At 55.5% G+C, this 27,044-nt stretch overlaps 1 protein-coding gene across 14 annotated transcripts in view; it reads right to left on the bottom strand.

Moving 5' to 3' along the window:
* DYSF (dysferlin) overlaps positions 1–27,044 on the bottom strand; it is a gene marked incomplete at both ends in the record, with an annotated part of 231,285 nt that overhangs the window by 98,029 nt on the left and 106,212 nt on the right. For 8 of the 14 annotated variants that reach the window (XM_080711953.1, XM_080711959.1, XM_080711948.1 and 5 more), the window contains 13 exons: positions 3,691–3,864; positions 5,938–6,080; positions 6,357–6,462; positions 6,707–6,821; positions 7,194–7,360; positions 7,444–7,575; positions 11,994–12,149; positions 14,211–14,403; positions 19,084–19,190; positions 20,896–21,020; positions 21,930–22,107; positions 23,258–23,371; positions 23,727–23,842. In XM_080711953.1, the coding sequence (XP_080568079.1) occupies positions 3,691–3,864; positions 5,938–6,080; positions 6,357–6,462; positions 6,707–6,821; positions 7,194–7,360; positions 7,444–7,575; positions 11,994–12,149; positions 14,211–14,403; positions 19,084–19,190; positions 20,896–21,020; positions 21,930–22,107; positions 23,258–23,371; positions 23,727–23,842 (1,826 nt within the window). Of the gene's footprint in view, positions 1–3,690; positions 3,865–5,937; positions 6,081–6,356; positions 6,463–6,706; positions 6,822–7,193; positions 7,361–7,443; positions 7,576–11,993; positions 12,150–14,210; positions 14,404–19,083; positions 19,191–20,895; positions 21,021–21,929; positions 22,108–23,257; positions 23,372–23,726; positions 23,843–25,069; positions 25,112–27,044 lie in introns of all 14 variants that reach the window. The other 6 variants (XM_080711955.1, XM_080711957.1, XM_080711950.1 and 3 more) reach the window with 1 other exon arrangement.

Genomic DNA, 27,044 nt, shown 5'->3' with positions numbered 1-27,044 from the left:
CCCAGGGCAAGGACAATGGGGCTCAGGGCTGGGAGCCCAGACTGTCCTCTGTCCTGGCAGAAAGCATGTAAAGGTGAGTACGTGGTATGTGGGGAGGAGGTGTTGGGCATGAGGGCTCAGTTCATTCAGGTACTGAATGGCCCACACGTTTATTGTCAAATGGAATGGGCCTGCGGCTCTGTCCAAATGCTGGACACACCAAGGACTTTCCAAACTCCCTGGTCTTCGGACTCCAGGTACACGGGACCCACCCACACCCACCCCAACCACCGTCTAGCGCTGGCTCTCTCTGTCAGCCAGGTTCCGGGCTGCCAGTTGCCTGTGGCTTCTGCACGTCACAGGCAAGCCACATCTGCATTGCAATCCATCACCTTCCCCAGCCTGTGGCTCGGGTGCAGTGATCCCTCATGACATTTTCTCCCACATAAAGAATAAATGCGTTGGTTTCTCGATCTCTGGGAAATGTTCCCCATTCTTCTGGTCTCCAAGCCATGCAAGCTTGGCAGTGGGCTCCCCAGTCCCACTCTCCCCTTCTCTCCAGGTCCCAGCGGCCCCATCCCATCCATGTGTCTCCAGGCACCTCTGACCCCGCACCCCTTCCCCTGCTAATCCCCTCCTCCCAGCTGATGCTCGACGGCGGGCGCCCACATCTGCCACCTCCCTGCCTGTGCCGCCTGGCAGGCAGCCGCCAGATCCGTCTTTCTCACACAGCGCGACACGGTGTGTCAGATATGCCAGGGCCAAGCGTGAACTCATTGCAGCCCCAGGCCTGGCTGTGCCCTTTCATCATCCCTGTGGCGCCTCTGAGGCCCCGTTGGCCCTTCCCTCCCCACACCCTGCTACTTCATCCTCCTCCACCCCAGAGAGTCACCTCATCCCTGGATTGCTACTCAAAACTCCTGATGGTCCCCTGATGGGAGGGTCTCCCTCTCAAACACTTTCAGTAGCTATTTGATTAGCAGTCGTAAAGCTCAGCTCCTACCAAAGCATGCCTCTGCTCAACAACCCACACCGAGCTGGGCATGGTGGGGCACACTTCTAATCTCAGTACTTGGGAGGCTGAGACAGAGAGGCCACAGGTTCAAAGCCAGCCTCAGCAACTTAGTAAAGCTCTTAGAAACCTAGCAAGATTATGTTTCCAACTGAAAAAGGGCTGAGGGTATAGCTTGGAGGTAGAGGTTCAATCCCCAGCACCACCACCAATAATAATAATTATTTTTTTTATTATTATTATTGGAATGAGGGTATAGCTCAGGGGCAGAACACCCCAGGGTTCGATCCCCAATACCACACACATACACATACACATACACATACACAAAAAACAGAACAAGCCACACTGGCTCCCTCCTGCTCATTGAAGAAAGCACTACGGCTGTCATCTGGAGCTCTTAGCTCAGCACTTTTGGGGCTTGAGGGGGCTTTTTTTGTTTCTTTCTTTCTTCCTTTTTTAGAAACTCCTCTCTCCAACCTGGTAGTGCTGTGAATCACAGAGCAGGGGCACGGCCCAAGCTGGCCCATCAGAACCCTCAGTCCCTCAGCCCCAGGTGCAGGGCCTGGCTCAGGTACATGAGCAGGCAGAGACGGTCACTTGCACGGGATTTTACTGGTGCTTTTGAGAACACAGCACTCTGGGGTCTCCATCAGGGCTGGCGGTGGGCTGTGCCAGTTGATGCAGCCTGGCTCTGTGAGTGGTCAAGGGGATGTCAGTCTTTTGTCACCAGTCATCTGTGCTGCCATGGAGAGGGCCAGTATGAGTTTAAGACAGAGGTGGGAGTCCTGGAGACAGTGTGTAAACCTCCATCTCCCCCACCCTAATGCTGGCCCGCCCCCTGAGCACGTCCCAGCTAAGTAAACCCATGAGCCCCCTTTTCTCTTTAGACCATTTGAGCTGAGTCTCCATTTGATGGAAACAAGCCCTGGTTATTCAGGAAGCATGCCTGGCCGGATCATACCCAACTGACTGAGACCTGAACTGTCTCAAGGTCTCCCCCACCCCCATAGCTGGAGCCACGTACCACCGCAGGCCCTGCCCTGTGCCAAGCCAGCCCCTTTCTAACTTAAGACAAAGGAAGTCACTAAAAACCAGCCCTGCTCCATCCAGAGGACCAGGTCGGCTGCCCAGAGAGCCAGGGCTCCACTGTCTCCCCTTGGCCTCCTCCCGACTTGGCCACAGGACTAGGGTGGAGGGAGCTGTCACAGTCTTCTCTGGCGTCATCTGGCTGCCAGAGGGTTTCCTCTCCTTTTTGCCTGGCTCATCATCAAGGCTGAAGAATGACAGGCCTCCTGCCCTGCCTGCTGCCTCCTGGGGCCTGTTGGCCTCCATTCCCACAGCCCTTGCAGCTGGGCTGCACCATGGATGTGTCCCTTGTCTCGACCAAATACTCAAGCATACACACACGCTGGCTGCACGTGGACAGCCTCGTGTCCCATCAGCCAGTGCGGCTGATGGCACCTGCTCTCCACGGTCACAGCTGAAGCCGCCACAGGGAGTGCACCATCCTGGCTGGACCTCAGAGGGGGCCTCTCAGAGCTGGGCTTCTCATTCCCACCCCCAGCAAACCAGACCAACAGAGCAGGGAGGCTGTATGCTGGCCCTGAGAGTCACACCGACTGCCCAGGAATCACATGCTCATCTCTTTGGGGAAGACAAGTCACCCAGACCCTAAACAGCCAATGACAGAAGTGCACACAGGGGCAGGATGGCTACCTGTTGGCTCAATTTCATTCTTTCTTTCTTTCTTTCTTTCTTTCTTTCTTTCTTTCTTTCTTTCTTTTTCAGGTCTGGGGATGGAACTCAGGGGCATTCGACCTCCAAGCTACATTCCCTGCCCTATTTTTAGCTGAGGCTGTCCGCGAACCGTGATCCTCCGGTCTCAGCCTCCCGAATGCTGGGATTACAAGCATGCGCCATCACGCCCGGCTTGGCTCAATTTCTAAAGTATATCAACCCCCAGATCTCTGGAGAACCCAAAGAGATGGCCTCTGTGTCAGGGGGGGTGCAAGTCTAACTAAGGATATTTCAGGACCACCAGCCCTCTCTCTCTAGCCACTACCATGGTTAGGCCGATGCCTGCCTCCCCTCCACCTCCATACCAGCCAGGTTTTTGAAGAAGAGCTGGGCTCCTTGGCTATAGTCCCAGGCCAAGTGATCAGATGTCAAGACACCTCTGCTCTGAGCCATCGTGTGTGTGTGTGTGTGTGTGTGTGTGTGTGTGTGTGTGTGTATGTGTGTGTGTGTGTGTGTGTGTGTGTTCACGGTACTAGAGATTTTAACCCAGGGGTGCTCTACCACTAAGTTACACCCCAGCCCTCTTTATTTTGAGACAGGGTCTCACTAAACTGTCCAGCTGGCCACCAACCTGCAGTCCTCCTGCCTCAGCCTCCCAAGTACTGAGACTATAGGAGTGTGTCACCACGCCCAGCTCTCTGCTCCCATCTTGACTACCCAAAGAAGCAGCAGATCTTTCTGTGCCAAGAAAGACACTGTTTTATTTTAGGAGGACACTCAGACTGGCGCTCACTTTCCCCACACGCCACCCCACAGGGGCCAAAGCCAGAACGACTGGCCAACGTTCCATCCCAAAGCCCTAACCTGGGGGCTCCCGCGCCTCTCCACATCAGCCCAGCCCAGCCCTGGGAACACGAACTGCACCCCACCCAACCCCAGACAGGCACAGCCCCACCTACCAGAGCCCCCTCGAGGGCAAACACGGCTGCGGGCCCCGTCTTCTCCAGTGGCTCCATGCGACGGCGCCAGCGGCGGCGGCGAAAGGCATCCGTCTTGCGGTACTCGAGGTGGAACTTCCAGCCAAAGAGGGAGGCATACTCCCAGCCCTCACCCTCCGCCTCTGCCTGCCTGTGCTGCAACAGAGAACAGGGCAGACTCAGAGGCCGGCCAGAGGGCCCGGGGTGTCTTCCTTCCCTCCAGGGTAATGGTGCCCTCCAGGTGGGGAAATCTGAGTGGGCCACCTGGAAGAAGGGGCTTTGAACAGCTTCGGCAGCAACAAGAACTCTAGGTCTCCCCTCTAGGAGGGGAGAGGAGGCTTCCTGGCTGCTGGGAGAGCCTAGGAGCCAGGAAGGGAAGGTAGACTGCAGGGGTGATGGAAACACTGGCTTTTGGGCTGTCTGTTTATTTGAATTTGGGGTGGGCTGCATGAATCCAAAGTTTTCTTGTCATTTCCTTTTTCTTCTTCATATCCCAGCTTGTAAAAATGAAGATGGCTCTGCAGTTCAGAGGCAAAAATGATTCCATTTCCCAAGCCCAGGCTACTGGTCCCCGCCACCAAGGCAAGGACCCAGGTCAGCAGTGGAGGGACCCTGCACTTCCTGCAAGAAAGAAGTCCCTTGGCTCAGATCCTGGGAGACAGTGCCCTGGAGCTGTCCTTAGAAACCACCTCAGAGCCAGGCATGGTGGCACACTTGTAATCCCAGCATCTGGGAATCTGAGACAGGAGGATTGCGGTTCATGAACGGCCTCAGCTACTTAGTGAGGCCCTTTGCAACTCATTGAGACCCTGTTTCAAAATAAAGTATAAAAACTAGGGCTGGGGGTGTAGCGCAGAGGTAGAATGCCCCTGGGTTCCATCCCCAGTACCACAAAAAAAAAAAAAAAGAAAGAAAGAAAACACCTCATTTTGGACCATGGGCACAGTGACAAGGTCTAGTCCTGGAGGCCAGCTGCACCCCTCCCCATCCCCAGGAAGGATGCTGATGATAAGCAAGGCAGATGTGTCTGGCCAGGCTCCACCTCTGACAACTGGCTACCCCTTCAGAGAGGATTTTCTGCCTGGCTCACAGCACCAGGAACAGCTAGTTGTCCAACACCCTTGAGACATTCCTCTCTCCTTTTTCTGCTCAAAGAGAGGGGGACGAAGTCTAGGTCATGCCAACACCTTCACTTAGATGGAGAGCGGCCTGATTCTCAGGCCAAAATTCAAACATACACTTGAAAAGGAAGGGTGTAGACCAAGTGGGTCCAAGGGAAGCAGGCGCCGAGGCTGTGCACCACAGGGGCACCTGTGTGACTCTGGAGTAAGTGCCTGTGCTCACGCGTGCTCACGCCTGTGAGCTACGGTGTCTGTGCATGTCCTTGGATACACGCTGATGGAGTCCACCTGGTCCCTTTACCAGCCAACACATGTGCTATGTACTGATCCCTGGTTTCCAAGAGTGCAGGTCCCCAGCTTCTGACAGCAACCTGCAGCAGGCCACTTAGCACAGTGAAGGAAAACACCATGCTGGGGAGGTCTGTGCCCAGCACCCCCAGGGCCCCCAGCCAATGACAGCAAGGAGGATGCAAGCCTGGCCCCTGGCCCCCAGGTGAGGAAGATACTGTGGTGCGTAGGGGTGTGCCTTCCCCAGGCCACGTCCCTGCCCCTCACCCTTCCAAGAATACTGCCTCCACAGCACAGAGCCTGTTACGGGTTTAATATAGAATCTCTATGGAAAAGCTCCTGTATTCGCTGTCAGAAATATTTAGAGGTGAGATCACTGACCCAGGGCTCTTATCTTGCTGGTGATAATGAAGTGATGCTTTGAATGAACTTACTGGGTGATGATTTAGGCTGAAACCATGAGCCCAGATATATACGTTTTCTCCTCTATTGCTCGTATCTGGTTTTTGTTCATAGTAACAAAAGTTGACCAAAGCCACGCCATGGGTTCTAGGAAGCTGGCCTGGGACACTCCTGGGGATGGTGCTACCCCTTCTAGGGGTGGTGTGTGAACTCTGTGTGTGAACCCTGCTGGAGTCTCCCCATCTGGATGTGTCCTGCATCTGTCCATGGACATCCGCTTTGGTACTAGGTGTGATGTGTGAGCATCTCCAGTGAGTCCCAGGTGCCTGTGCGTGTCCATCTATACACAGATCGCACCTTCGCCCTCTGGTGTCCCCCACCCACCCACCGGAGCCTTCCCCCACACCTGCCCGCTCACCCTCTTCAGAGCCTCCATCTGGCTGAGGTCCCTCCTGCGCAGGCGGACCCAGCGCCGCCGGCGGTGTGTGTAGTACATCTTCTCGGCGGGGACCCAGTGCCTCGGCTTCCGGTCCGGGGGGATGGTGATGCTGTACTCCCAGCCTGAGTGAGGGGCACCTGTCACTCACCACCCAACAATCCCCCAGCTCTGCTGAGGCCATGTCTTCATTCAGGGCATGCTCACAGCCTCGTGAGCAGCCAGGGCCTCTTGGTCCTAATCTGCAGCTGGAAGTGGGGGTGCCTTCAACAAGTCCCTCAGATGGAGTAGCCCAGGGAAGGCCAGTGCCCCAGGCACGGGGCCGTGGCACTCCGCGGCCCCCACCTGCACACCTTGAGAGCCCACCGGGTGGGGCTCCCCAGGCTCCACGCGCTGCCCACCTTGCTCATCGACAGCCCGATTCAGGTCTGTGGACCATTCTTCATCTTCCCACTTCCAGCCCAGTGGGCACTCAATGTCATCCTTGGGCAGCACCTTCTCCCCGTTCTAGTGACAGGCAAGGATGAGAAGATACAGACAGATGTCAGCGGGGCCCCAGACAAAAGGTAGAGCCCCTAGGGACCTGTGTGATTCGGGGTCACTGTCCCTCTAGAAACCAGGGCACGAGGCTCCGCAGGTGGACACAGGAGAAAACGCCCAGCCTTCTCTGAGCCACAGGCCCCTCCTGTGGATCGAATGTCCAGAAATCCGGGGAAAGCCAATGCCACCTGCCCCTCGAGCACCGCCTTACCACATCAGTGTAATTGTCACTCATGTAGATCCACTGGCCTCCGGGGAGCCGGGTCTGGTTCTCAAACACCTCCTCCACGAAGCTCAGGTGGCCCGCATCAGCATCATGCAGCAGGCTGCGGGGAGGACCTGTCAGAGCCTCTTCTGAAGAGGCCCCATCATCCGCCACCCCCAGAGCACCTGGCCTGGGCCACCCCGCACGGTTCAGCCCCGCTCCAAGGGAGATGAAAGGAAGAGTGCAGAGAGAGAGAGAAGGACGCTCAGGGACACCCAGAGATCATCACGGGCAAAAGTACACCCGAAATAAGGAGATAGGGAGACCAGCTGAAGGCACCAACAACTGGGTGGGTAGCTGAAGACAGACAGGCAGTTGTAGAAATGTTAAATGGTATAGAGCTGAGGACTTCAAAAGAATGGGCCAGGCAGAGGGGCTGTTGCTGGAGAGCAGCCCGGTCAGGCCTCCCAAGCACAACCCACCCCCGACTCACGTCTTTTCTGGACACACGAACCAATCTCCAGCCCAGGCCCAACCCGTGGAGGGGCGGAAGCTGTCTTTGGGTAGCTTGATCTTGCCGGTGACATCAGAAAACTTGGGGTAAGTGAGGCCAGTTGTGCCCCAGTTCCCGACCAGGGCCAGCTTGGTCTGATTCTCATACTGGAGAGCAAGAGAGGAAAAGAAGAAAGTGGGACCAACCAGGGCATCACGGTGGGAGGCAGGGAGGAACGGTGGGCACTCACGGTTTCAGCAAAGACAGAGAGCTTCCCCTCAGCAAACTGGTTGAACTCCTTCTCGTCTACAGAGAGCCCGAACCAGAGCTTGACCCGTATCTGCACAGGCATTCGAACGCCAGGCACCCCCTCCATTGGATACTGGAAATCAGAGGACAGAAACCCACAGCCCCTTTAGATTTTTTTTTTTTTTTGGTGGTACTGGGGGGGTGGAATCCAGGGGCTTTCTCCCTCTGGGCTATACTCCCAGACCTATTTTATATTTTTATTTGGAAACAGGGTCTCACTAAGTTACCAAGAGCCTCACTAAGTAGCTGAGGCTGGCTTCGAACCTGTGCGATCCTCCTGTCTCAACCTCCCAAACGCGGGGATTACAAGCGTGCGCCACCACACCCGGCTTCCCACAGCCCCTTTAGGATCAGGATGTCCCATCCATGGGATGCCCCGCTAGGCCTGGACATAGCAGCCAACACGCCCATTAGGTGCGCACAGTTAGAGGACCTGAAATTTCACAGGGGTGAAATGTATAACTAAGAAATCTTCTCCCCTCCATGAAGACTCCATCTCAAAGAAAACTGTGCCAGCCCTACTCAGGATCTCTCTGCAGAGAGGGATATGTCTAGACAGGGTCCTCATCTTCCCCTTCTCCTACCACATCCTCATTTCTATTGTCTTCTAGAATAGCACCATCCTATGGAAATGTCTGCCATAATGGAAATAGTTTATATTTGTATTGCCAATATGTGGCTACTGATTACTTGAAAGGCAGCTAGAGTGAGCTGGGTGTGGTGGTGCACACCTGTAACCCCAGAACTTACAAGGCTTAGACAGTAGGATCACAGGTTCAAGGCCAGGATGCTATAGATTAGTAAAAATGAAAAATAAAAAGGGCTGGGGATATATCTTGGAGGTAGAACACCCTTGGGCTTAATCCCTAGTACAAGAAAGAAAAGAAGGGAGAGAAGGAGGGAGAAAAGGAGAGAGGAGAGGAAGGAAAAAGAGAAGAGAGAATAAAAAGTAGCTAATGTGACCGAGGCATCTTTAGTTTGATTTTATCTTAATTTAAATTTCAAGCCAGGCATGGTGGCATACACTTATAATCCCAGTACTTGGATGGCTGAGATAGGAGCATTGCAATTTTGGAACCAGCCTCAGCTACTTAGTGAAGCCCTCTGCAACTTAGTGAGACTCTGTTTCAAAAATAAAGAACAAAACATAGGGCTGGTAGTGTTTGCTCTGAGATAGAATACCCCTGGATTCAATCCACAAAAATTTAAAAAATTAAAATAAATAAATTTAAATAGCCATATGTAGCCGGGCATGGTGGCGCACTCTTATAATCCCAGCATTCGGGAGGCTGAGACTGGAGGATCACAGTTTGCAGATAGCCTTAGCTACTTAGTGAGACTCTGTTTCAAGAATAAAGAATAGCCGGGCCTAGTGGTGCATGCTTGTAATCCCCACGCTTGGGAGGCTGAGACAGGAGGATCTCACGAGTTCTCTTAAGAGAAGATCCTGTTTCCAAATAAAAATATAAAGTAGGTCTGGGAGTGTAGCGCAGAGGTAGAAGGCCCCTGGGTTCCATCCCCAGTACCACCAAAAAAAAAAAAAAAGAAAGAATAAAAAATAGGGCAGGAGGTGTAGCTTGGAGGTTGAATGCCGCTGAGTTCCATCCCCAGACCCACAAATAAATAAATAAATAAATAGCCATATGCGGCCACTATGTTAAACGGTACCATTCTAGAAGACAATATGACACAAGTCTGGAAGGGGAAGAGCTTAAAGCCATCTCATTCCATCTTCAGCGCCTCGTACTTTGGCTGGACATTAGTGTATCATCTAATATTCCCACACTTTCAAGTGCTTATCAGCATGTTAACCACTATTCATTGGCCCTCAACTGCTTTTTATCCTGAAACTTTCAGAACCTCTGCCAAAGTGGACTAACCTCAAGAACCTAACATTTAAAAAAAAAATTATTCCCTACAATCACTTTACCATTTGACTAAAACCAAAGGTCAGAGGTGGCCAGAGGAGACACTTCTCCCTCTTAGGATGACACACTCTCCCCTAGAGGCAGTAACACATGAAGAACCCGGGCCTCCGGTGCATGAGCTCAGAGGGGCGTGTCCTCTGGGCCAGGGAGCTGAGTGACAGGAGAAGGGAGCTTTGATGGATTCAGAGGGGAAAAAAAAAAAAAAAAAAAAAAACAGGAGGACAAGGTAAGGGGTTCCAAGCTATAGGGAAAGCCTGGACCACTGGAGAGAGAGTCCAGGGCAGGAAGAGGGGTCGGAAAGGGCGGTGAGCACCTCATATTCCCCAGGCCCTCTTCTTTCAGCTCATCCTTGGTGAAGCCTGGAGGAGCCCTTGATCCCACGTGTCACCCTTGGAAACCTCCCTACGGCTGTTCACTTCAGCTGTTCTCTCCGCCAGGGTGGTTATCTGTCTTTCCCCCTCCAAACCACCAGCCCCAGGGAGATGGCAGGAATGCCTGACCCCCCTTCCCCATCCACCCCCAGCTCTCTGCCCTGCCCTCCCCCAGACAGGGCCAGCCTGCCCGACTCAAAATAGCAACAGCAAATAAAGAAATGTCTAGTTTGGGGCTCCTCTCCCTCTCTGCTGGTGCTCATTTTTTCCAACTTTGGTTTAAGTTAAGAAACACCAATGTTTTCTTGGTCTCTGCTAGCTGCCAACATTTTTGTAGCGCTTGCTCAGGAGCTACTGGCGGGGCTCATAAACTCAGTGGGGAAGACTTCGAGAAACAATTCTATAGCATTTTTTTTTCTCTCCTCTTGCTCGGAATCAGGAAAAATTTTCAGTTTGCATTTCCCTGAGGCTTCAAGGCCAAGAGGTCAGAGCTGGACTCACCCCGTTCCAGTGAGTCCAGCAGGCTTGTCTCCACGTCCCCACCTCCACCCTCAGCCCCGCTCAGATGGAGCCGTTCCTCGACTTCCTCTCATTTCTGCCCATCATAAGACATCTGGCTAAGGAGGGAGATTCTTGGTTGGGCTGTGAGGTCAGGATCACATAGAGAATGTGCCCCAGATGGCACACAAGCAGGCAGGAGGGGGCAGCCCCCTGACCAACATGCACGCACAATTCTTCCCTCTTGGCAAAAAGCTAGCTTATCGTCTGAAGTACCAGGGAGCCTACATGCAGATATCTGCTCATCCCTAGTCTTGGGTGGGCCTCCAGTCATGGAGTTTGTGAAGTGTGGGATCTCCCAAAAGGAAGAGGAGAAAGCGGGAGAGAAACCAATACCCACCAATCACTTAGTTCCAGCAAGAACCATGACCTGTGTCATCTAACTGAATTCTCAAAACCTGTGAAGCCGGCAGCCCCATCCTCCCGTTATAGGTGAGAAAAAGCAGGCAGTTCAGAGGAGCTAGGCAGCCTTCCCAAGGCAACGCCAGCTCCAGCCACACACTGTGCAATGAAAGCCTGTCCTCTCTATCCACCCCCAAGAGCAGCAAGAATGACTGGCTGATGTGTGAGTGGACCAGCCCACAGTCAACAGAGGGCTCTACTCAAAAGGCCTGAGGCTAAGGTTGGTCAACAGTGACTTCCTGGAAGAGGTGAGGTGGGAGGAGAAACATGGGAAAGGGGAAGGTGAGAGCAGAAAAGCTCTGGGGAGTTGAGGCAGGCTGGGATGAAGGCAGGCAGTTTAGGCTGTGTTAGCCTTGAATGCAGAATCATTCAGAATAAACAGAAAATGGTAAGGGGCAAGCACAGCCACTTGGCCTCTAGCAGGGCAGTATAAATGGCAGCCTTCAGAGGGGCACCCTCCTCTTGGACCTACATAGCCACAACACCCAGGAAAGGATCCCCACCCTAGATTCTGATCACCAAGCCATGGCCCCCTGACCAAAGCAGCCTTGGCTGTATGCCACCACACTAGCCCAGCGAGAAGGACAGGTGGCTCCTCCCCAAGTACCCACTCACCTCCCCATCACGAAAGATAGCTAATCCCCCAAGGGAAGATGGAGAGGGATTGGGTGCTGAAAGAGGAGGAAGAGAAGGAAAAGCAGGAGCTGGGTGAGACTAAGGGCAAGATTACTAATTCCCAGCCTTCTGAGGGGTCTGAGTCACAGGCATAACCAGTCCCAAGCCCAGACACCAGCCTTCCCAGCAGGGAGGAACTTGAGCCTTAGGGTGGCTCCAGTTGGAGTCAAGGGAGGGCACTCGGGCAGGGTGTGGAGGCCAGGGCTGTGCCAGGACTATTAGAGGCTGGAGGCCAATGTCTCCCTACAAAGGACCTGCCCTGGAGCACAAGCACAGCCTCAGGATCTGCTGAGGACCACAGACTCCTCTTTATTAATTTCCAGTGACCCCATGATTCCAGCTCCAACCTGCTAACCTTCCAGATTATACATATGGCATCTGGGACTCTATAAGGCACAGAGGAAAAAGAAAGTTATCTTTACCCAAAGACTCCTTTGCTTCTAAAAACAGAGCCTTGGGACTCTGAGGTGGGTCCAGGGCAGGAGGGGGAAAGGAAGTTAGGAAAAGACCTGGAGTGGAGAAAAGACAGTCATGGCCTGGGGGAAAAAAGAGCTCACTTTCAGAAAGATCGTCTGCAGCTTCCCACAATTCTTGCCACAGTAGTTGGCACCCCGCCGGGAGAAGAGGACTTCATGGGCGGGCACCCGCTGGTAGGCCACACGCTTGTCTCCCTGCAGCATCCAGATGACGATGTCCGGCAGGCTGTTCTGGGGCTGGAAAGAGGGTGGCAGTCAGGGCGGCGACAGTGACATGCCAGGACCCACACCTCATGACTCAGAAGCCACCAAAGCCTGTCTCTCCCAGCTTCCAGTGACAGGCCACCCACCCCGGGGCTGCCCCTTGACCCCCAGGGTCTTACAGCTGCTCTGATCCCCTGAGGACAGGGCGTGAGGCTGCCCCCAGCTCACCGAGTAGCCCTCCTGAGCTGAGCATGGGCTTCTAGGAAGAAATGCTCAGGTCTGGAGCACCGAGCTCCAGTTCTTAGCCCTCCGCTGCTAGGTAAATATCCCCAGGGGATAAAGGTTGCATTTAAGACACCAGCCCCTTTCTTAGCCAGAAGAGCAGCAGCAAATCTACAGAAAGTACATCCCTGGGCAGAGCTCACTCTCTCCTCCATCTAGTACAGGTCCCTGGAGGCTCTGAACACAGGAACCAGCCCAGACCAGGACCGCAAGGCCCTGGGCCCTCAGGGCCTCTAGCAACTACTGACAGCTAAACACTCTGGAGAGGAGGCTGGTTGGGGAAGGCCCATCTTCCCCCAAGGACAGCAAACAAAGGGTGGCGTCCTTAGTGTTCACTAAGGGTCTCATGCACTGTTCCACATAATCCCTGCAGGAGGCAGCGCCACAGGCTTCCCCAGTTGACAGGTGAGAAATTTCAAGCTTTGAGAGGAGCCAACCCAGGTTCCTCTGACTCCAGATATGTATGTGCTCTTAAGCATTGTGCCAAGGTTCTCAAAAGTGTGGCCCTAGGAAAAGCAGCAGTTCCAGGAATCATAACAGAAATATATTTCAAGAATTTTTTTGGGGGGTGGTACTGGGGATGGAACCCTTCCACCTCCGGGCTACACTCCCAGACCTATTTTATATTTTTTATTTGGAAACAGAGAGGCTGGCTTCGAACCTGCGCGATCCTCCTGTCTCCGCCTCCTAAGCGCAGGGATTACAAGCATGCGCCACCATGCCCGGCCTCTTAATAGAAATATAAATTCTCAGGTTCCACACCAGATCTGAGGGTCAGGAACCCAGAGGGTTCTGATACACATACAAGTTTGAGACGGGGTCTTGGCCTTAACCCCTCCCAGCCACATTATAATCAGTACTAAGAGCTCAGGGTCAGTCTGGGGCAAGATTACGATACAGTGACCAAGCCTGAGAAATGGTCCCTGCCGCTGTGATGGGTTGGTCTGTGGCTGAGTCACACAGTATGCCCCAGAGAGCTGGCCACAGGCCCACAGCCCTGCCCCAGGGAGGCAACAGGGCCCATCACCCCGTCCTGAGCAGCTTTCCTCACTGCCCCAAAGCCTGCTGCTCAAGAAAGCCACCCCAGCACGCTCCTTTGGGGGCATCTTCCCTGGGGGTCCCACATGGCCCCGGTCATAGCGGGCGGCAGCTATGTGTGCCCATGACCTGTGAGCAGACCCCCCTCGTTCTCAGCAAGTCCCTGGCCCGCCTGCCTGAGAACTGGGCGAGTGCGCCTCACCTCCCACACTGGGGTGGGAGGGTACAGGTGGGGAAAGGGCACCGAAAGAAAAACTGGAGCTAATTCTCACTAAGCTACAACAAAGCTGCAAATTACAGCAAAGGCAGCCTCGCCCGGCCTGAGCCTCAGAGGCCTCCAAGAGGGGACGAAATACGGGCCTGTGGAAGGCAGGCCGGAAGCCAGGTGCACACAGGGGCTGGTTGGCAGAAAAGCGCAGTCAGGTCCCTGGGGAAGCAGGTCCCAGCACCAGACGAGAGCCAGGCCTCTGCCTTGTGGGCCCAGCTCTGTCTCTTGACATTCTTTAGTGGGCGGAGGGCATTTATTAAACATCTACTGTACACCAGGCTCTGTGTTGGGCCCTATCATACCCAGTATTCTGTTGCATTCTCTCTCCTTCTTCTGTAAATGGGGATATTGAGGCTCAGAGAGGTTGTCACCTGCCCAAGGTCACCCAGCAATGAGCCAGTAGTGGATCATGGTTCAGACAGTGCTTATGTCCCTCCCAGTTCCAATGCTCTAGGCAGCGGCAGCAGGAAAACAGAGGAAGGCAGGCATCGTGCAGGGTACACTACCTCCTCCGCCAGGGCACGGAGGCGCAGGAGCCAGTCCTCCACCTGTTCCAGGGCAGCGGGGAGCTCACGGTGGCCCAGCTTCAGGGCTAGGGCAGCCTCTGCGATTTGGTTCAGGTGACGGGTACGTAGCCGGAACAGGTATTGGTCCAGGTGAGTGGCAGATGGTATCTGAAGGACATCACTGAGCCGCTGGCTGTTGGAGAAACAGAGTGTGCCTGAGCAGCAGGCCAGCGCTCCCCAGGTCCAGACACACACATGTGCACACCCACAAGTCCACACATGCCACACACATGCATGTGTACACAGGCTCCCACAACAGGCCCCACGCCCTCAGCCTGCCTGCTGGGTGCCTTCCCCAGCCTGGCCACATACAGTCACCTCTGTGACCAGCCCCGTCTTCGCCTCTTCCAGGAAACCCTCCCCTGTGGCTCCAAAGCTCTCAGCCCTTTATTCTGGGGCCACCTGTTTGGGGGTCACCCTCAGCCTCCAGTCTGACCAGTGCTTTTTCACAGGGGTCTCCCTCCCCCAGCTGACTGCAAGCTCTCGGAGGGCCCTCTCCTGGCCCCTACATCCTCCCAGAGCCCAGCTCTGAGCACTGTTACTCTACACTAAAACAAATCCATTCTGTGTTGTGTGCACACTTTCTCCAAGAAAAAAAATTTATGGACCCCTGACGAGCCACTGCAGACATGGCGGGGAGGCTAGCAACACAGCCGTGTCCACCCCAGGCGCCCGCAACCCTCCCAGAGCCCTCTGCTTTGGTAAGCCTTGGGAGAGGAGGTGGGGGGTCCACACAGCCCACAAACACAGCCTTGAACCCCAGGTGAGGAGTTAAGTTCAAACTCAACCTTGTTTAGAAGCAAAGAACCCTGACCACCCCACCCCCTTCCCACAGGGGCTCCCTAAAAGTCTTTCCTATGGCTGCTGTGCACACCATTCCAAGCCCTCGGTGGGTACACACGCAAGGGTCACACAGGATGGGGCAGAGGCGGCTCCGCTCTCCCTCACTGAAGAGGACCCCTCCTGACTGTCCCTGATCCAGTATGTGGGGGCTGCCCCACCCCCAGCTGAGCCCTGGACTCCAAACAGGACATCAGTCAAACCCGCTCCACCAGGTCGCTCCCTCCCGCCGCGTGCAGCGCCCCCTCCCTCTCCCCTCCCCACAGAAGCGTCTCGACTCCGGCTCCCGGCTGATTTATTTTTCTGCCAATTTCCCCGAGCTATGCAGAACCAATTACCGCCGGAGCGCAGCGGCACCGCCGCCGCCAGATACACCACTCTGGCAGGCCCTGGGCGCACTCCATTTTTCCTGTTATTTTTTTTAATTGAATTTTTAGGGTGGGGGGAGCAGTACCCGAACTCCTTCTCAGGGAAACTTAAGCCCCGGGGCCTGTCTCAGGTCACGTACTGCACACCCTGTAGTAACATAATATTTACTGCCCCGAGGGTGCCGCGGATGGGGCTGCCCCAGGCGGGATGGGAGGCGAGGGCAGGCTCACTGGGCCAGGGGGGCTGCATCTGAGCTGAGCAGGGCTGGGGCCCGGGAGCCAGCCTGCGTGGGGCTGAGGGCTGAGAGCTGAGGTCTCCAGGCTGGGGGTGGAGGGGAGCCCCAGCCAACAGTTGATTTATGCTCCCAGCCTGGGTCTGAACGGAAGCTGGGAGGGACCGCAATACAGACCACCAAAGGGAGATTTTCCTGGAAGCCATGAGCAGAGCCAAGGCTCCCCAAGAAACAGCCAGGACCCCTGAGTGCCCTAGCATGGTATCTCAGCCTTTCCCCACTCCAAGCAAGCTCCAGGCAGTGGAAACACAAAGAAAGAAAGACAGCAAGAAGAGGCAGGGTGCACTGCACCCTGTCCTTAAACACCAGCAGACCTCGCAAACCCTGGCTGGCTTGCAAGTCAATCACAACCGCCCAGGCCCGGGCTGGCTATTCACAAGATCGCTGCCACCCCTGTGGGCCCAAGTGGGTGACTGTATGGGGACAGCCACCAGACGGGACAGTGTCCAGCCTGACAGATGAACTGGCTTTGGGTCATTCATTTCACTCCCTGGGAACAAGGGCTCTGCCCTGCCTGAGCTGAGCTGAGCTGAGGGCTGGGTCCAGAGAGGATCACCAGCCCTCTTCTCTCTAGAGGCGAGACTGAGAGGCCAGATCAGGCCACACTCTTCAGGAGTCCTTCCTGGAAGAGGTGACCCTGAGCTACAGCGAGCGAGCGGGAGGTAGTCAGGCTCAGAATACGGGGGAGAACCTCCTGCCTGACGTCACAGAGGCCAGCGGAGCATGGGGGACGTCAGAGAGGCCAGCGGTGGGGACAGAGGCCTGCTGAAGGGTTGTGAGCTGAGTCGTTTCCTGAATGCAGTGGGAGCCACTGCAAGGCGGAGGTGGAGGCAGGCACCATTTGGGGCAGATTTGGGGATGCAGGTGAGGGAGAGAAGGAGGAGGAGGAAGAGAAGGAGGAGGAGGAGGGAAGGAAAGAAGGAAGGAAGGAAGGGAGGGGAGAAGGGAGGGCAGTGGAAGCTGGCTCAGTTTCCAGTGTGGGCTCTAGGGATGACGAATTCAGAAGACACAGTGGGTGGGGGGGTGGCAAAGCCCCTGTGGGTCCTGTGTGGCACGGCTGTTGGGTTCATGGTGCTAGAGATGGGAAGAGAGAGCTGGAATGCAAGATACCACTGGCCCAGCGAGGTCCTGAGGGGGAACCGGGGCCCAAGTGCTGAGGGTGGGGCTTGGCGGCTGGAGGAACGTGTTTGTGGCCATGGCCAGCCACGGCATGCTGGCTCAGGGGCCTGGTACCTGGCTGCCCTGCTTGCCAGCTGTACCACGGGAGGTAGAAGAGGGCCTCCTGCCCAGGCCCTAGGGTGCTCGGTGGCCTCCAGGGTTCCAATGCCTGCACTTTCTCCCCTGGAGAGCCATTTGAGCATTTCCAAGATGGGGACCCAGCTCCCAACCTGGAACCAGTACCCCTGGGAAGCCGCAGCCACCCCTCTACCAGGAGAGTGACTTCCATCAGGAGCCCTTCCGTCAGGAGATTGGCTCGGGGGCCAAGTTTGGCAGAAGCATTTTTTAGCCAGATTCTCCAAGAAAGACCATTAAGGAGATTCTCCAGGTACCACAACTGCCAGGGTCCACCCCACTCCTGAGTCGTGAGAAGTGCTACGGGTTGGGGGACTCTCTCCCTGCCCACCCACGGCCACTCTGGAGGCATGGTGGGGGCTGCCCTGTGAGCTCACCCCAGAGCTGCAGCCCACCCCTTGCTGACCACGCCCCTGCATGCCCCACCTGCCTCCCCCATCCCCAGCCCACAGAGCCAGCGTCTTCTCAAGTTCCCCCCATCAGTGCAGCCGGCCCCAACGCCTCATCTCTCCCAACCTGCTCCTCTTCCTGCAGACCCCTCAGAAAGGTCCCAGTGCCTACCTAGCCGCCCCAGTTCATTAGGGGTTTGCTCTGGACCTCCCCTTGGCCCCCACATCCAACCCACTGTCAAGTTCTGTCCAACTATAGACCTCCAGCAGTGTCTGTGCCTCCCTCTGCTACCCCGCACTCTCGCCCTCCCCGCCATCGCTGTCTTAGTTGCCTTGGTCAGCTCACCTGCCCAGCTGTATGTCCACCCCTCCCTGTGCCTGGTCCCACTGCACCTGCTCCCCTCATGACCACTACCAGTCCATCCTGACGCTGCAGCCAGCTTCCAAACCACAGGGGTCACCTTGCCCCTCCACAGCTGACTCTCCTCCCCCTCACGGTTGGTGTGCATGGCCAGCCCTCCTCTCAGCGCTTCCCTGAATTTGATTGGCTGTAATTCAATGCACCTGCTCTGAGCTGCTACTGAAGTCCTCAGGACACTTCACTTCTGTTTGCACCCGACAGCCCCTCCCTGGAGAGCTAACATGATGTCCTTGTCAATGGGCTTCGAGAAGGTCCAGGGAGTAGATGAACAACTGGATTGGAATTTCACCAATGTGTGTTTGCATGAGGGGCCTTGGGGTGGCAGGGGTCAAAGATTAATATCTAGAAGGGGCACTGTGTCAGGCAGCCAAGGTCACAATTTCTCAAAGCACAGAAATTTCTCTCTGGCATGTTAAACAGAGCTGCGGAAGGGGCAGAGAACACATTCGCATATATTCACACCGAACTCCACGTTTGTTGAGTCCTTTAACAGCTGAGAAACTGAGGTTCAGACTAGTGGAGCTACTGAGGCTACAGAGCTGTTGCAGGGGCCAGGACTCAAGTCTCCTGCCAGTCCTTCTTCTGAGGAATCCGTATAGCTACCGTTATTAAACTCTTCCTAAGTTCCCAGCACTTTGTTTATTAGATATTATAAAGTAGTTATTCCTCATGCCAAGTTAAAGTTCAAAGTTCCCTCCAGAACAGCCCCCCCAAACCACCCAGCAGTGGAAGAGGCACAAACATGTACCCCCTCTGCCAAGCCTTAGTACCCCATTCCCCACTGTCCCCAGGGCCCCCTTTTTCTGAGGTTGACAACCAGCCCAGTCTAGAAGGCTAAACAGAAACTATGGTTCCTCCATGGCCTTGGGGGAAGGAGGGGCACGGTCCCCCACCCCCTGCCTGCTTCTCCTGGAGATTCCATCAGGGAAATAAAAGGTCGGGGATCAGAGACACAATGCTCCCCATTCAGGTGAGCTGGCCCCCCAGGCCCACAGCTGCCGCTGCCGCAGGGAGATTTATGACCTGCTCTAAATGTCACCTTTTCAACTCCCAGCGCTGGCTCCACCAACTTTGGACTCAGCACGGGCTGGACTGCTGGCCAAGCGTGGCTGGGAGACGTGCCGTCGCTCACCGCCACACACGAACACTCCCGAGGAAACAGCCCGGCTGAGCCAGGAGAGGCAGGCGCGTGGGCGCCAGGTAGCCTACCTGCAGTCTGCGATGAGTTCATCCATCAGCTGAGCCACCAGGGAGTATATGTCCTCCGTGGAGCACTGTGCCTTCAGGGCCAGGTGGACCTGCTCCAGGCCAGCTTCCTGTAACACAGACAGTACCACCAAGGCACTGAAGGTCCATACTGGACCCAACCCATCCCCCCACCATCAAAATGCCAGACCCTGTCACCATGGCTCAGTCCCTGCACCAAACAGCAGGGAGTAAACAGCAGAAAAGGCAGAGCCCAGACCCAGCCGACCGGTGCTGTCTTGGCTCAAGAACCTTCCAGGGCTCCAAACACCAGACACACCCAAAGCCCCAAGTCTGGAGCTCCAGTCTCGCACACAGACATGAGTTCACGTGCTGTCGATGGGATTCAACAGAACTCATACGCATCCTGCTGCTCACTGGCCACCTTCGAGCCAGGCCTGATTTTGCATAGGCAAAACGGCCCTCTCCTGCTGCCTGCCTGAACCTGCTCTCCAGATTCTGCCACACTACCAGGCTTGGATCAAGTCTGCCATTCACCAGGCAGACCTCCAATCACACGGAGTTCCTTCTCCAAGCTCCTGCGCCTGCTCTCTGACTGGGCTGCCTCCAGCCTCTCCAATGAGCTCCTTCCCAGCCCTGTCCCAGGGCCTCAGCTGAGCATGGAACACCTGTCAAGCCAGGACTGTACCTCGGCCCACCACGCAGCCCTCCCCACCCACCAACCTTCTTGGGCACGTGACGCATGCTCTACTCCAGCACCTACAGAGAGACACTAGAAAGAGAACACAGTCCTTGCTCTCCTGGGGTCTGCAGTCTTGCTGTTAGACCATCACTGACCCAGCAGACAGTCCACACCAGCACAGCATCAACTCCAAGCTCTCTTCCCTCCCTTGAGCTGCCAGTCTCCAGAAAGCAGTGGCCATGATGGCCCCCGACCAGAACCTGGACTCCTCCCAGCCACTCCAAGACTCCAGCCCATCTTTGCACCCACCGATGCTCATCCAGAGACGTGCCCAGGCCTCTCCAGCCCCTTCCCTCATCCTGGGGCTCCTCGCCTGCTCCTCCAGCATGGCCGTGGCTCCAGGCTCCCATGGTGACTCCCCATGACAGAGTCCTCCACCCCGCCCACTCCAGCCACCACCTGGATCATCAGCCTCCCCTTCCCCGGCACCTCTGCCCCAGCGGGCACAGCCAGGCAAGTCCACCTCCAGATCAGAGCCCACCACCTGCCCCTGCACGCCCATCTCCAGCTTCCCAGCTCCCCAGCCACCGGAACCACATCCCAACCCTTCCTCTCCCCACATCCAATAGGCCACCGAGGCCGGACAGCTCGGGTCCCACAATCCCCCCACCCCGAGATCTTCGCAAGGCCTCGTCGCCCTGCCCTGGGCCCTTGCCACGGCAGCCTAGCCACCTGCACACACGCACTGGCCCCCTGCGGCCCTCCCAAGGGTCATCTGGGTCTCACTTTTGGAACACCCTTCACCAGAGGCACAGAGAGCCCTGCCCTCCTTTACTAAACTGACTTCCTGGGGCAGGAGCGGCTCCCTGCTCACTTCAAGCTTCTGGATTCTACCTAGAAGTCTCTAGCTTCAGCCCTCCTGCTGTCCTGCTGCTCCCAGCCAGGTTTCCAGCCCTCTGTTTATTGCCTTCTCTCTCCTTCGCCCTTGTCTCCCTCGTCACACTGAGGCCTCCCCAGGACTGCTCTCACTGCAGAGGACACCAGGCCGTGAAGGTGGCGGAGCATGTTCTGTGTGTGGGTGGGTACCGGGTCGGGTAGGGTCACACACCAGGTTTGGGCTGATTTGTACTCACCAGCCGGTCGGCCATCCTGAGCAGCTGGTTCTGGGCCTCGGTCCTGTGGCTGATGTCCTCCCAGTAGGACGACAGCACCACCACCGGTTTCACATTGCCCCAGGCCAGGTAGTAGTAGTGGCACCCTGCAGGAGGGGCCTGAGTATGGGCAAGAGCCCAGGGCCGGGCACAGGCAACTGCAGAGCCGAACCCCAACACCTGGGGCTGGGATTGGCACCCATACAAAGAGGACTGAGGGTGGGAGGGAGACAAGGGCCTGTTCCCCTTTCCTGCCTAGGAGCCCCTGGACACAAGAGGTGGCACCTATCCTCCCTGGTGTCTGAACAAGCTCCATCAAAACGCGTGGTGGCACAAGCTTGCAATCCCAGTACTTGGGAGGCTGAGACAGGAGGACCGTAGGTTCATGGCCAGCCTCAGCTACTTGGTGAGAGGTCCTCCACAACTTAGTGAGGCCTTGTTTAAAAATAAAAAATAAGCCAGGCGTGGTGGCACACGCTTGTAATCCCCGCGCTTGGGAGGCGGAGACAGGAGGATGGCACAGGCTGCTTAAGAGACCCTGTTTCCAAAAATAAAATAGGTCTGGGAGTGTAGCCTGGAGGTAGAAGGGCTTCCAGGAACCCCAGTACCACCAAAAAAATTAAATAAAAAAATAAAAAATAGGGCTAAATGTGTAGCTTGGAGGTGGAATGCCCCTAGGTTCTGTCCTTAGCACCACAAAAAAAAAGACCCTGAAATCCAAGCCAATACCCCCCAGTCTCTAAGTCAAGGTCAGCAGACTCCATAGGACAATGGAGATGGGTCCGAATCACGGACCACGGCTGAGCTCGGGAGCCCAGTCTGTGGGTACCGGCAGCAGAACCCCACCTGGAGGGGTGAGAAGCAGCCCACACACACAGGAAGGGAACTGACTGGGTGGGTTTTCTGGGGCCTGTTGCTCTGAGTAGGTCTCCAGCACCCTCGTGCAGGAGGCAGGGTTTGGGGTTCAGTCCCTACTCTACGATCGGGTCCCATCCAGGAGCAAAGCCTGGCCTCACCGTCGAAGACGGCCCGGCTGTACTGGGTGGTGGAGGCCAGCGGCAGGCAGGAGGTGTCGAACTTGTTGCCGTAGTTCCCGATGCTGACCTCGAACTGGATGGCATCGTCCACGTCCTGCAGCATGGAGGCCGAGTAGAAGCCAGCAAAGAGGGAGTACTTGCGCCTCCGGAGGTACTTCTGAGGGCAGAGAGGGCAGCAGAGGGTCACCAGGAAGAGCAAGGGAAGACATCCGAGGTGGGCAGGGTCACGTGTCTGGCAGGGCCTGGCCATGACCAGCGTCCTGGAACTCCCGGCCGGGCCGATGCACGGCCAAGAGTCCAACGAAGAAATCGCATCCAGATTTGGTTACTGACTGAACAAACTCATTCCAGCTCTGTGTGTGTTTGGCCACATTTCCCTAATAAGATCTGCTCCTCCAAGGTCATGCCGCTCCTTGATCCAAACCAGCGGCAAGGGCACCACCACGTCAGCCGGCAAGGTCTCTCACGGCACCCCTCGGGGCACCCCGGACCTCGCCGGAGCTCCCATCCCCCACCACGCAGGGCGCCACCGCCCCAGCCAGCTTTGCAGGACGCACGCACGGACTGTGGCTGCCGAGGGTTTGGGGGAGCGGATCTCAGCATCTCCTTGGAACATGGGTGTCTGAACCAACATGACTTTCTAATTCTCCCGGTGGACCGCAGAGAAAGGATTAAATGATAGGGTCTTAGGAGAACACCAACAGTTAGGACAGCTAACGCCTGTTTGGGCGCTTACTGCATGCACTCAAAGATTGTGTGAGTCCACTTCTCACCACAATCTTGTGAAGGAAGTGTGAGTATTATGCCCACTCTGCAGACAGGGGAGCTGGTGCAGCTGGGAAGCAGGAGAGCCAGGGTTCAAACAGAGCCACCTCACGACAGTTTAAATGCTCCAGCCTTTCTCACTTTGATATGGCCGAGCCTCGGCTTTCTCATCTGTAAAAAAGGGGTCATAACAACATCCAGCTCGTGGGCACTGGGAAGATGTGGGGCATCAAGGGGGCAGTGGCTGACTCATGGTAAGGGTTTGACGCAATCGTTAGCTCTTCCTGGATGCTTATAAAATAGCACAGAGCTCTAGACTTTCCAAATACTTTTCATTTATCTTCTTGAAGCCTCTGAATGTTCCTAGGGTCGTTGGGGGGGGGGGGCTAGGTGTTACATCATTCCCAGCTGAGATGCCAAGACCCAGAGAGGTGAAGGCACAATGACGTGGGCAGGCCGAGCCCTTCCTCCCCACAGACACCTACCTGGCCACCCCACCCTGCCCCCGATGGGCACCCACCCTCCCAGTGCGGCACCCTCACCTCAACCCGGAGGATATCGTCTGCAGGGAGGTCCTCCACCTTCTGCTCGGTGAATTCCACCAGCTTGGTCTCCAGGGCCAGCAGCAACCGGCCTCGGTAGGCCACACCTTCCCCCTGAGAGGCGAGCCGGGTCACCAGAGCAGGAGAGGCAGAGGGAGGCGGGAAAGGAAAGGGCTAGCACTGGCCCTGAGGTAGCTCATCTCCCCGGCACCTGAAGGTCCCTGAACCAACCCGACACCCTATAGATGAGGACATCAAGGTCCAGAGAGCTCAGAGGACATTCCAGGCCACCTGGACAGCCGGTGCCAGCCTCCATCCCAGCCCTAGGGAACCATCCTGAGAGGGGCAGGGCCTGGCTGTCGGGGGACCAGGACAGTGAGTGACAAGGACATCTTCTGAGGGAGGAGCACGGGGAACAGGGAGGAAGAGGGGCAGGGTCTCTGGCCCTCTGCACGCTTCAGCGGCTCACCTTGCCTGTGTTGAGCTCTGCATACGGGTCCGGGAAGCCCGTGAACTCCCTGGGACTGCCATAGAGGTTCACATAGCAGGGCCCAAAGGTGGGGAGGAAGCCCAGGTTGTCATCCACTGGGAGACACAAGCAGAGATCAGAGGGCTTTCTAGGACTCGACCCAGCACCTTCAGACCTGAGCCCACCCCTAGCTCTCAATTTCCCCCACACGCACCAGATGCAGCCCCCGTAAATGTATAACAATCGTGACACTATCGGGGTGAGCCACGAAGGAGGTCTCTAGAGTCTGGTGATCAGAGAAGCCATCCATCAGGGCCCAGGGAGGGGCCCAGCTCGAGGTCCCTCCCCCCAGTGCAACCCTGGAGTTATACTCCTATGTCTGAACGCCCTTGACTCAATCTAGGTACACACACACACACACACACACACACACACACACACTGCAAAAAAAAAAAAAAGAATTTTTAACTGGAGCAAGTCAGAGAACAGCTCAGAGAGAATTTCCATGAGGGGAGGGCTCTTCTCCATATCATTCCCATCCTTTTTGAAGACTCTCTTTTGTTAATGTCATTTTCCAGCTACTTTACTGGCCATAGTTTGAAAGCCTTACAAAGCCTCTATCCCTTCACAGGGAGGGGGGAGAGGATCACTGCAGAAGGTCCACGGTGAGAAGCAGGGCCAGGACCATCTGGGATGACCCTATCCATGAGGATGGGCCAAGGTCAGCACAAAACTAATGGCCTCAGCAAAGAAGCATCTTGAGCCAGACCTAAGGTCCCCACTGCAAGTGCTACCACTGCTCAGCCCCTGGGGGTGAGGGAGGGAGGGAAAGGCTGGAGCCCTGCAAGCCCACCAGCCGGGAGCACCCTGCCCCTTGCACACGTGCCTTGACCCAGAACCCAGCACAGACTGGGCTCTGGCTTTCATAAGAAAAGGGGGAGGCCTTGGAACATCGGGAACTCATGCAAACATTCCTAATCATTTGTGTTAACCCTGTTGATTATGATTCACCTTGGAAATTCTACTTCAAGAGTTCTCCACTCTCCCTGGCCCACTAGGAGCCCCATGGCTGGCCCAGCCCAGGGCTGCCAGCATCAGCCCAAGCCCAGCAGGTATAGGAAGGGAGCTGGAGCCAGAAGGAAATTGCCCTTATGATATTCCAAGCCATTCACACGTCCAACCAGTGGTTGAGAGGTTACCACCAAAGGTAAGCTCCAGGCTGTGGGCGCATCTCAATCCCGCCTCATGCAAATCGGAAAACTCCCTGCCTCCAGCACCCTCTCCCCTCCAGCAAACACCCCAAGGTTCCATCCCCTGTGGCTCCCTAGGTGATGGCAACGTACGGTCTGTGGCTTGCGGCGGCTTGACCACACCTGGAGGTTCCTCTGAAGCATAAAGAAATGGAAGTGGGGTTAAGGTGGGCATGGCTGGGAGGAAGGACGGTTACATGAACAGGCAGGTGGGCGGAGAGCTGGCAGACAGACAGATGGAAACACAGCTCCTGCGTGGGAAACAGGTGTGCCCCCCTCCACCCAGGCCTGACTTTATCACAAACCAAGACATCACCAGCCTCACCCCAGCCAGACACAGCCCCCAGCACCACAGGGAACCATCTGGTTCAATATATTCAAGAAATAACACAGGAAAGGAAATATGCTTTTCTATAGAATAGCCACATAAGTGAGGAAAACAAAATATAGACCCAAAGAGAGAGTGAAGTAAACATGAAAGGGCCAGAACAAGGCGGCCAGGTGCAACCAGCGCTCCAAGCCCACCAGGCAGGTGGACGCTGGGGACCGGCTGGCTGAGCGCCGCCTCTCAAGGTGCAACATCTCCACCTAGTGGCCATTTGCAGTATCGCCACTGAGGGCAATGTGTTGCGTTTTCACAACAGGGGACACCTGGGTCTGGCTTCTAGCACCTATTGCTTCCGGTGAAGCATAGTGACAGATGCTGTCCATTAGCTGAAGCCTCTGTGCACTTTGGTGTGCCCCTAAATGTTTGTAAAGGGTGGTTAAAAATACGTAAAGAAAGGAGGGAAATGTTCTGGTTCTTGGTAGCCATCGCTCACTTCTGGGCAGGGACAAAATGTCCCAGGACAGTGGGTACCCTCAATCTTCTTCCTCTGTCTCTGCTTTCTGCCTCTTTCTGAATCCTGATCTTCTTTTCCTCCTCTAACCAACAGAGCATAGTCAAGCCCAAGGTCATGGTTAGTGAACTTGCTGGGGTGTTTGTTTTGTGATACTGAGGATTGAACCTAGGGGCATTCTACCTCCAAGCTACACCCCAGCTCTATTTTATTTTGTATTTTGAAAAAGAGTATCACTGAGTTGCTAAGGGCCTTGCAGCCTCCCAAATACTGGGATTACAGGCATGTGCCACCATGCCAGACATGGTTGTTTTTATTCATTATTCAGCTTTACCAATTACTCACCATATTTTTTTTTAAAAAAAAGAAACCCTGTTGCTCTTTTCCCATGGTTCCATGATTATAGTTAAAAGTAAAGGATTAAGCAAAACACTGCAAAAGAAGAATGAGATGAGACAGAGAAAATGAAGAAGAAGAAAGAAATAGGAAATCTGGCGGTGAGGCCCGGCTGGGCTCTTGAGGCTGTGGGCTCAGGGAGGGCGAGGCCCTGAGCTGGCCCCTCCACCCTCTGCAGCTGCGAATCCAGCTGGCAGAAGTCAGGGCTGCAGAAACCATAGTTTGTGGACATTTTCATATTCATGGGAACTGGCTTTCACCAGTGACAGACCTCTGGCCTTAGCAGAGCTTTCTGTAAGGTAGCAAGATGACCTGCACAATCGCAGTCCCAAGGGGGCCCATGGCCAGAGACCACCGGAAGGAAACAGATTCCACTTTAAGCCCCTTCCAAATGATTGTTAACAGGCCCAGCCAGTTATCTCGGGCTAATGAGGCCAAGGTCATAGGCCCAACCCCCACGTGCTTCTTGCAAAGAGAAACTTGGCTTCCCACCCACGGCCTGACTTTGAATCCTGGATGCAAACTGATGCCCAGCCAGACACAGATGTCCCCTAACCCCACCGGCCATCTGACCAACCTGAGCCTCTGATGCCTACGAGGACTAAGCGCTCCTTCTCATTCATTCATTCACTCCTTCATTAATTCACTTGCTCATTTGTTGAGCCTAACCAGGCACTGGTAGTGTGCAATTAATAAGACATAGCCCTGCCGACATCTGAGCACAGTGATTCCTAACTGGAGGGCAGGCCACCGGTCTCTGGGTGCTGAGGCTCCACCCAGGTTCTCTTCCCCTGTGTCTGCAGAGAGCTCGTAAAGTCAAGAGCAGGGTGGCC

Source organism: Muscardinus avellanarius, assembly GCF_963383645.1.
Source record: "Muscardinus avellanarius genome assembly, chromosome: 15".
Lineage (NCBI taxonomy): Eukaryota > Metazoa > Chordata > Mammalia > Rodentia > Gliridae > Muscardinus > Muscardinus avellanarius.
Note: the sequence above shows the minus strand (reverse complement) of the source record. Positions and strands in the feature narration are given on the sequence as shown.